The 10,894-nt window shown below is 42.8% G+C and overlaps 1 protein-coding gene across 2 annotated transcripts; it reads right to left on the bottom strand.

Annotated features, from left to right (window-relative positions):
* Positions 1-1,775, bottom strand: LOC139764273 (larval cuticle protein 1-like). Of its 2 annotated transcripts, none has more exons than XM_071690758.1 (4): positions 1,597-1,775; positions 1,054-1,206; positions 353-457; positions 1-250 (listed from the first exon to the last, which is right to left on the bottom strand). In XM_071690758.1, exons 1-4 carry the CDS (start codon positions 1,630-1,632, stop codon positions 83-85), a joined length of 462 nt encoding a protein of 153 aa, XP_071546859.1. In that variant the 5' UTR covers positions 1,633-1,775; the 3' UTR covers positions 1-82. The 2 variants fall into 2 exon arrangements, with proteins under 2 accessions (XP_071546859.1, XP_071546860.1); XM_071690759.1 differs by having other exon boundaries at positions 1,545-1,754.
* Between the last annotated feature and the right edge of the window lie 9,119 nt (positions 1,776-10,894).

The following is a 10,894-nucleotide window of genomic DNA, read 5'->3' as shown; positions in this document are numbered from 1 at the left end:
TGCGTCCTAATCCTCTGAACCGGCTGTTGCTTGGTTGTTATTCCCTGGTTGTTCGTCTTGGAATCATTTTCTACCTCCTCTTCTAATCATCATCTTCCTCAGAGCTTGAGTCATCTTCGTCACTTTCAAAAGAGTCCTCGTAAGAATTGGACTCGTCGGAGTTCACCTCCTCCAGGAACTTGGCTCTGTTTTCGTAGTACCTGAGGAACTGCTGCCTTGCGAGGGCAACGTCGTTAGTGTCCAGAGGGGCCTGGGGAAGAGTGGAAGGTAAGCGAACGTTCTGTACAAGACCAGACAAGTGGTTTGATGTCAAGGACTTTGTCTTTTGAATATGTGATCAACTGTGACCTACCTGAGGAAGGGCGTCGCTTAGAGGGCGGTAACCATTTTCGTCAGCGTCGAACTGAACAGACACTGCTTGTCCAGCCTTGTCTACGAAGGAGAAGGATCCAGTGACCTGAGGACGAAGCAGTGTTGGAGTTAGGAATGAGGTTTGGTTTGCTGTGACGAATTTCAGTATGAGTAGCGAGCCTGAGGAAAATGCTTAGCAACAATCAATGACTGTCAATACTTCATCTTTTTTGTAAATATTGATCTATTTGCTTTTCGTGACCCTTTATTAATGTAATGTATCCTTGCTGAATATTGGTTTCTGTTGATCTATTTCTTGTTGCTACACTGTTGCTGGCAGCTGATCTTCGTCATTCCTGGAGCGTTCACTCTCACTAACCAGCTCCTGTGCCAGTTTCCCCCTTGAACACTTGTTTACTACCCAGTTTATCCACCCTCAACACTGTAGTTGCCGCATCCCATCACTACTATCCTTAAACCCAGCCTTCAACATCATCCATCACTCGTCCTCACACATCCCACATCAGCAGTTTCTCTTGTCTCACTTGTTCTCAACTTCACCGAGTTCCGTCAGAGCAATCACATCTCCACATCACTGCCGTCAACATCCTTCTGTTTACCCACCCTGGCTCCATTTTTCCTTTGGCGCCCGTACGCCCACCCCATGACTCGTCTTGCACCCACAACTCACTCCAGACCTACCTTGCCGAAAGCGTCCCTGTTCTCTACCCTCTCTTGGTCTGGGAGGGAGAAGGAGAACACGTAGTTACCGTCGGACTCGTCTGAGAAGTCGTCCAGATCATCTGATGGGAGGGCAGCAGCTGAGGACTCCCCAAACAGGAGCATGAAACCTACCTGAAGAAGGAAAGAACAAACTGGTACTTGATATGTTCTTCTGCGGTCTGTGGCAAAATATCTTACCTAAAAACTCTTTATGGGATTGAAATGCCTTTCAGTGCAAAGATTATGAAGGAGGTATTCAAGTTTCCTGCCGTACTTAGAATAATTTTAAGGAGTCGTTTGCGATTGGAATCGATCTATAACAACATGTGCTTAGAACTTGAACGTAGGAACATCTAAAAGTACTCACTAGGAAAGAGATGGTGTGGATCACTTTATACGATATAGTTGAAATTACTTACAAGGAAAGGGATGGCGTGAATCTCTTCATATGATATAGTGAAATTACTTACAAGGAAAGAGATGGCATGGATCACTTTATAAGACATAGTTGAAATTACTTACAAGGAAAGAGATGGCGTAGATCACTTTATAAGACATAGTTGAAGTCTCTTGTGTATTGTACTGGTGCAGGTGTGTTAACAACGGCTGGTGCTGAGCACAACACTAGTCCTTTATGAGGTATCGTCAGACTCACTACAGTCCACACCTTCTCGTAGTCCCTTCTGAACCACAACTTGTGAACGATGACGGAGGCTCGAGTTTATATTGGGTCGCGGGGGTCATATCTAGGAAGAGGGATGCCTTTCACACTGCCCGCGACCTCCCACCCTTGAACAAGACCTTGAAGGGCGATAAACCATGGTGAGGAATCTCTAAAAACACTGTCAACCTGTTAGAATATTACTCCTGTCTGTTTTTATGAACACTTTTAGGTGCATTGCGTACGAATAATCAAGGAACATGTCGCACCTGTTCGCTGGAGAGCTGAAAAGGGTACAAGAGTCTCTGTAATTATCCTTCTGGTTAAGATGTTGAATGAGATGCCAACATCTTAAATGTCTTCAACACTGACACAGACGTGAATGATGTAATAACTAAGAATTAATGTGGATTGTGACCTTTCACCTCCGGCCCCTGCCCTTGGAGAGGGTCAGTTAAAGGTTGGGTCAGGTCCAGTCTGTATAGCAACAGCAGGATGAACAGGGTAGGTAACTGGACCACTTAGGGATCTCACTTCTCCTTGGCTACCAGACATCTGGGTCAGCTGTTTCTTGCCACAACCAAGGCAATGTGGGTCTCCCTAAACATGCGATACAGTAGTGCGTCAGGTCATATTCCATCACCTTCCATCTATCTATCCTGTTGTGTTGCTTAGTTCACCTCATATGCCTCTCCTCCCTCACACTGTCGACGTTACCATCACACTCCCTCCCTTACTCCCTCACACTGTCGACTTTACCATCACACTCCCTTCCTTACTCCCTCACACTGTCGACGTTACCATCACACTCCCTCCCTTACTCCCTCACACTGTCAACGTTTCCATCCTTTTATGTCCCTTCTTCCATCAAATGGGCAACGATACCATCCCATTACGTCCCTTACTCCCTTACATTGTCAACCTTACCATCTGTTTCCTCCCTCACACTAGCAACATTACCATCACCCTTCCTCCCTCACACTACCAACGTTAGAATCATCCTTCCTCCCTCACACTGACAATGTCACCATCCCCTAGCCTCTCTCCCTCCCTCCATCACACTACCCATGTTGCCATCTCCCTACCTCTCCCACTTCCTCCCTCACACTGCCAGCGTTACCATACCCCCTACCTGACACTCTGCCACTCCCTACTGCTCAGTAAGAGTCATCACTGGTGTAGTCTGTACGCTACAGCCAGCAGGTTTTATGATCAAATTCAAGAGGAAATAAATATCTCGTGTATTCTTTTGTGCCTCCAACTTTCCCTTTTGTGCTGTTGCTTGACTCCGGCCATAAATCCTCCGTGAATGAAGCACTCAACTTATAATAATCATCCACAAGATAACATTCACTGTGTGTCTTAAGAAACCACTGTGAAACATCCACTCTGAATCTTCACCTACCAATGGTCAGTGGATGACATCCACTGTAAACCATCACTAGGAAGGAAAAACATCCACTCAAATCTTCACCAACCATAGACAATATCGACTGTCTATCTTTATTGACCACTGGCATATATTCAGTTTCCACTTCACCAGTCACTGCTCGCATTTTACATCTAAACAAGCGAGTTCGGAACCCTTCATCTGTATCTCACCAGGCAATGGACAACATCCTCGTCATATCCTCACCAATTAGTGGCCACCATCCCTTTTCTCTCTCGCAATCAACCATTGGAGCATAACCATTCTACGTTTTTAACAGCCACTAGACAGTAACATCTAGAACTGATGAAGATAACTGTTGGCGAGGAGGTGCAAGACGAAGTGCAAGTGTTTCCTCAGTTGATATTTCTACCGAGCCTCATTTCCATGTCCCAAGAGAGTCACCCTTAGCACTGAGTCTTTGTCTCTTGTTCTTACTGTTAGATTCGCCAGATATGTACCTGGTACGGGCCCTTGTCCTCTGGCGGTCTGTTCTCTGTCCTCCTCTTTGAGTTCTGGAGGAGGGGACGTTAGGATCTTTTGAAGTCTAGCAGCTCATTTTTGGTCTGTTTAGTCTCCTTTCTCATATCTAGGTCTTTGGGGACAGATATTAAGAGATAATCAAACTGTCTCTGGCTGCAGTATTACCAGACTCAAGAGCAACGAGTGTGGAGGATAATTAATTTTGTAGATGTAGGTTGAGTTATATGTCAACTGGTGCTATTTCTCATTATCTTGAGTTCTCCTTATTTCTCTAGAACTACTGAACCTCAAGATGTACTATTTAACTACGCTGTTCAGAATCCTCTAAGAATTCCTTTTTCTATACTTTGCATCCAGTGAATCTTATGTTTTTGTAGTCTTTTGATTGTCCCGATCCTAATGGTTAACACTTGTAATCTCCAACTATCCAACATACCTAATCCAATACCATTTCAGTCTCCAGTATTCCTAATCTCTTCGCATCCAATCTTCTCTATCCACTACAAGTTGTGGTATCTATTCTCTTAAAACTGTATACCAGAAAAAGAACTAACTCTCCAATCAGCAAAGTTTCAGTGATTCTACATACAGATTTCCCAATCTTTCCCTGATATCCTCATCTCTGACCATGTCATCTAATTCAGCAGGTAGATTATCTTCGCAAGTAAATGAAGGAAAATAAATGCTTACAAGTCAGCTTAACTTCCATCTTCACACAGTCAATAATCTTGTGCCAGTAGTCAATACATCATGGCCAACATCTCCGGGAGGCTTTATGACCCATAATCGAACCCAATATACACAACCACACTCCACTGTAATCTTCTACGTTATCTTTTTATATTCATTCTCATGCTAGCCTTCCTCAAAGACAGACGTGCCTGCTGTGTGCTCCTGCGTCTTATGAATCCAGGTCGGATGTTATAGCCTAATTCATCCGTTTTTGATCTGTTTTTTCCCTCATTTTTTCAAGACAGGACTTTTCTGTTATTCTAATTGTCTTTAAATGAGTTCTCTTCTGTAGTCCTGAGAGGTGCTATCAGTCTAGACGTAAAACGAAAGGGAAGAAACTCCTTCAGGTCACTTGATCTGAGAGAACACGGTACACATAGAGACAACACGGTAAGCATCACACTTGCTGATCAAGGAACGCGGTCAGTGGCCATAAGGTCGAAGGTGCAGAACCCTTACAGAAAGTTCGGGTCATAAACTGTTTTTGTTCAAAAAGGGACGTTGGCAAGTCCAGTTTTTTTTTTTTTTAATGATATTACTCTACCCTTATTTGGTTTGCAAGTTGGCTCGAAGGGGACGGATCCTGGAGGAAGAGATGACTACATTTGTTGGTAAAAAGAGTTTTCTAATCCACTTGGAGTATGTCCTTCAGGAGCTCGTTAAAACTAGCTTATTGGTCGCATCTCAGAATAAAGCTATTGTTGTTTAAGCACCTCATGCTGATCCATCTTTCCCCAGTCATACATTCCGACCTTTCTAAGCAGCGCAGGAGTTGCCAAGCCATCAAATGTTTTCCTTTGTTGCCAGTAACGATAAAAGATTGCTTTCTGTCTTTGGATGATATCGAGGTCAATGAAGAAAAGGTCAATCTGCTGTGTAACTACAATCTGAGGTCAGCTGGAGGATTTCGGTGTCAGGAACTCATCAAGCCGTAAATGCTTTAGCATTCCAAATATCTGGACTGGTGAAGTAACCGATGTTGTTGAGGCTGCCTTTGGTGGCACTAACTACGATGCACTTTAATTTTGTCACGTTGGTACTAACAATGTAGTAATGGAGAGATGGGCGAAGCTTCTGCAGAAACATCGACTGCTTGTTCGTCTTTTATGAGGCAAATCTGATAGCATTATTCCAGAAGTGCTATCTAGGATCCGTACTGGGAACAATGCCTTCTTCAGTAAGATGTTCAGTTTTGATGATAGATTTGTGACTCTGTTCACAGGAGGATAGGTGAAGTTATAAAATCTTGTGGCAGTATTTCTACATAAGACCTGATATGTGCATTAAGGACGACCCTCACCTGACTGAATTAAAATTCTAAGTTGGATAACGAGAAGTAAAACAGAAAAACCAGGGAATAGTCAAGGTAATTAAGTGATCATGTCAGTTACAAGAACATTATTGTAACATCAAGAAATATTCGTAGAGAGAAGGATATTGACGAAGGTGGAAAGAGTTTAAGCTATTTCAAGTGGCAGATGTTATCATAGGTGTGTGGGTAAACATGTTGAAGCTATGTTAACATTTCCACATTATGGCATATGATGCTATGATAGATAATCTAGACAGTAAAGTAGATTAGAAAAAACATTTGAGTACGCTTCAAGAAGCAATAAGGGTACATTTGACCTGTAATATGTGTGAGGCAATTCAAAAAACTGGTCAAGGTGACCCAAAATAGATATCTGGGATAAAGCTGAATACGTACCTACACATGGGAAAAAAAATTATCCAGCAACTTTTATGTGAAATTATATGATATCACGGACGTAGAATTTTGAGAAATGCCCATTGGTCTGGCCTCACACCGGTAGCCCGGCCCTCATGATACTGTAATATATCAATTAGTAGCGACATTTCTAATCATTTGCCCTAACAGATATATTTTTTCAATTCTTATTTTGATGAAAATTATCATAAAAAAAATGATCGATGGAAAAATCGTCTTACATTCACGTTTATCAACCTTACTACAGAGACAACACGAACCTTGTTCATCATATCGAAATATATCTGAACCATCCTTTATGGTAAGATTTTTTTACCGTGTGTTCCATAGTAGGGACGAGACAAGGACTCCTCACCACGACTGTAAAAAGCGAATTTATTATCGTGTTGTTACTATCAACGTGGACCCGACGAATGAGGAACCCGATGATGACCCAAATAGTCAGCCCCTTTGAAGGTCATGGAGGAGGTCAAGTAAGGGGTAACAGAGGTATAGAAAAAAAAGAAAAGACCTGAAATGTCTATCAGCTTCATCAGGATTAAGATGAAAATAAGTGAAGAGAAACACTCTAGTTCGACTTTGATCTTTGTTTGACTCTAAGACCTGAGAATATAATCAGCCTCAGTCATCAAAGATATTTGGATATTGAAATGAATATTCGTGTAAGACGAATGACTTCGACACATATCTTGATGTTTCATTACTTTACACAGAAAATATATGTGGTATAATTAACCATACTGTAAGGGCGATTGCCCACATACTCACTGGCTTATGTGGTACCAGAATACAGCACTGCTTATGTGGTACCGGAATACAGCACTGCTTATGTGGTACCGGAATACAGCACTGCTTATGTGGTACCAGAATACAGCACTGCTTATGTGGTACCAGAATACAGCACTGCTTATGTGGTACCAGAATACAGCGGCGGTGGTAGAATTAGTTCACAAAAGTACACCACAAAGCAACAAACCAAAAATATTGTAACCACAAATACATATATTAAAAGTGGGTCATGGAAAATTCGATATATTAAAGGTGTGTTATGAAATAAATCCAAATTGGTAATATTGTGGGGAAGAATGTGACATAATGAGTAGTATGTGACACTCTAAGTGTGGGTGTGACACACGTGTGACATGATTGTTATGGCAATGACAGTGTCATCTGATACTCTTTAAGTACTGGAGTGACATGACTGATATTACATAATGACCGAGTCATCCGACGCTCTGAGTGTAGCAGGAGCACGTTTGATATGACAGAGCCATCTGACGCTTTCGCAATAACACACTTGCGCAGATATGGTCAAAACAGAATCCCTCCCTCGCCACTGATAAATTTCGCTGCGATTACTTCTTGTGTCGAGTGATCTCTGGCTTACACATGTTTTCAAATACACGACAGACATTATTTGCTTCGACGACACTAATCCATGAATTTATGTCTCTACTACAACGAACAACCTTGGTGTGACTCAATGATCTCTTGCTGTTTGACTTCTTCATTTGTATTCAAATAACTTTTCTGCTTTTAATACGACCCTGGCGATGTCTCACAGGCGTTTAGAGGAATTCAAAAGTGCTCTTGTGGAGGTAATAAAACTATTTCCATAAACAGATGAAAATATCAGGGATAAGATTTGTACCACAGGGTGATAAGGAGTTATGATTACCTGGTTCATGTTGGATTTTGTTGACCTCTGTGGGTCATTAAGTGAGCCTGGTAGTTCCTATGATTAATGGTACGGTAAATGATAGATAGTTAACCCCCTTGTTTCAGGAGGCTCGTCAGATGATGAGCGAGAGATGACTGAATAACCGCTGCTCTGTCTTATGTCCATGAATTGGAAACAGTGAGGGTCAACATCCTTGAACACGAACATCATCAGTCGGAGGGTCAAGATGTGGGACAGATGCCATGAAGACCTACGTGACCAACAGCTGCTCAACCAGACTCCAACCATGAGCCATGAGCCATTTGGCATCTCATTGAACATGTGAATATGACGGAAGATTGTGCTAAAGTAGACATCCAGGGGCATCTTCAACCCTTGCAAACTTTGAATTGAAGATCACGTGTGGCTCTCAAGAGTCATACAGAGATCATTGTGGTTGTCAAGAGTCATACAGAGTTTTGTGTGGCTGTCAAGAGTCATACAGAGATCTGTGTGGTTGTAAGAGCCATACAGAGTTCCGTGTGGCTGTCAAGAGTCATACAGAGTTTCGTGTGGCTGTCAAGAGTCATACAGAGTTTCGTGTGGCTGTCAAGAGTCATACAGAGTTTCGTGTGGCTGTCAAGAGTCATAAAGAGTTCCGTGTGGCTGTCAAGAGTCATACAGAGTTCCGTGTGGCTTTCAAGAGTCATACAGAGTTTCGTGTGGCTGTCAAGAGTCATACAGAGTTCCGTGTGGCTGTCAAGAGTCATACAGAGTTCCGTGTGGCTGTCAAGAGCCAGACATAATTCCGTGTGGCTGTCAAGAGTCATACAGAGTTCAGTGTGGCTGTCAAGAGCCATACAGAGTTCCGTGTGGCTGTCAAGAGTCATACAGAGTTCCTTGTGGCTGTCAAGTGTCATACAGAGTTTCGTGTGGCTGTGAAAGATCATACAGAGTTCCGTGTGGCTGTCAAGAGCCATTCAGAATTCAGTGTAGCTGTCAAGAGTCTTACAGAGTTCCGTGTGGCTGTCAAGAGTTATACAGAGTTCCGTGTGGCTGTCAAGAGTTATACAGAGTTTCGTGTGGCTGTCAAGAGTCATACATAGTTCAGTGTGGCTGTCAAGAGTCATACAGACTTCCGTGTGGCTGTCAAGAGTCATACAGAGTTCCGTGTGGCTGTCAAGAGCCATACAGAGCTTCGTGTGGCTGTCAAGAGTCATACAGAGTTCCGTGTGGCTGTCAAGAGTCATACAGAGTTCCGTGTGGCTGTCAAGGGTCATATAGAGTTCCATGTGGCTGTCAAAAGTCATACAGAGTTCCGTGTGGCTGTGAAAGGTCATACAGAGTTCAGTGTGGCTGTCAAGAGTTGTACAGAGTTCTGTTCTGATCAATAACGAAGGTCTAGTGTGTACCAGACTACGTGGATATCTCTGCAGAGATTTATGTCTCCTTTAAGCCTGTTGCTCAAGGACGCTCAGAGCTGACCCTGGTCCTGGGGAAGGTCTGACGTGGGTCCTCTCTCTCTCTCTCTCTCTCTCTCTCTCTCTCTCTCTCTCTCTCTCTCTCTCTCTCTCTCTCTCTCTCTCTCTCTCTCCCAAAAGGCCCAAGGAACAGGAAAATATGTTACTGGCAATAAGAAAAAACCCTGTGGAAAGTAGAGTAACCTAAGGACTCTACTTGGCGCAGGTAGAGTCTCTTGTAGGAGAGACGTGTGAGAACTCAGTTACTCTCTACATGGATGTGACAAATTATAGTGGTAGAGATGAGGGCCATTTTATCTTTATGAGTTCGTTTTCCTACCATCTGCGTAGGCCAACTGATGATAGCCACAATCTAGCAACGTGTTGTACTTGTATAATCATTTGATTCTCCTATTGTATCCAGGGAGGCAATTTTTACTTTGTTCTGCAATGGGATGGAATTTCTATTTATGTGCTGAAATCGTTTGGCTTTTCACTACATCCATTTTGACGTCCAATATGGCAGGGTTTCATAAGTCTCTTTTCTTTTTACGTCTAAGGCTTTAATCAAGGACAAAAGTCCACATCAAGGCCGGGCCTTGATTGAAATATAGAAAAGGACTATGAAACGGAGAGAGGAAAGACAAGGAGAAGGTATTTGCGAATTTTTCAGAGAAGTGAAAAACCTGTCTTTTGAGATGTACAGCCAGGTCATAGTTATTGAGAAAGACATGGGAAGGTAGAGAATTCCAAAGCTTCGACGTGTAGGGAAAGAAACAGTTATCAAAACGGCCCACCCTTGAGTTGCCGATGGGCACCCAGTAATTATGTGACGCAGCAGCTTGCTGAGTATTGCGTAGTCTAGATAGTGGTGGGGGCACACAAGTAGCCAGTATCGGAAGCAAAAAAACTAAAGTAATACCTATAGAAGAGGGAAAGTAAACCACCATTACGGCGTAGGGCAAGGTGGTCAAGTTTGGAAGTTTGCCTGAGACAGTTTATAAGTCGGACGGCTTTCGATTCAACTCTGTCAAGTAAGGATGCAGAGCTAGAACCACCCCAGATGTGAGAGCAGGACTCCATAGAAGGACAAATCAATCCCTCTCTGTCCTTAGGATTAGAGTAACACTGAGTAGAAACTGTTAGAATCGGAACGAACGAGTTTGTCTTCTCACAATGTTTAATACCAAACAGCTCGGTTTATAGCAGGTTGAAATATGACCTCTACTGATCCACTGGTGACCTCCCCTGACCTTTGGAGGAGTCAAGCTGTTTCAGTCACCTTCAGATTGTCCTTCCTTGAGTCCACAAATCATGGAACCATGTTCAGTAATCATTACTGACATTTAGGGTAAAGAACTTATAATGATTCAAAGGAACCTCATCTCCACAACCAATTTGTCAAATCCCTGGAAAGTGTAGTTGAGATCTCACGCATCTCTCCCACAAGAGACTCTACTTGCCCAAAGTAGAGTTCTTAGGTGACTTTACTTCCCCCAGGGGAGACCTTTATTACCCATAAGAAGAGCTTTACCATATGTCCCTGTTCTCCTTAGAAATATTATCACTGAGTTTACTTATTCTTCCTCTTGGCCTCAGGAGGGGTTCAGCAGTGAATATAAACAGACGAAATGATATCAACATTTATTGTACAAATATATGAAGA

This window comes from Panulirus ornatus, chromosome 49, assembly GCF_036320965.1.
Source record: "Panulirus ornatus isolate Po-2019 chromosome 49, ASM3632096v1, whole genome shotgun sequence".
NCBI classification, from domain to species: domain Eukaryota; kingdom Metazoa; phylum Arthropoda; class Malacostraca; order Decapoda; family Palinuridae; genus Panulirus; species Panulirus ornatus.
The sequence above is the reverse complement of the archived record's forward strand: the minus strand, read 5'-3'. Positions and strand labels throughout refer to the sequence as shown.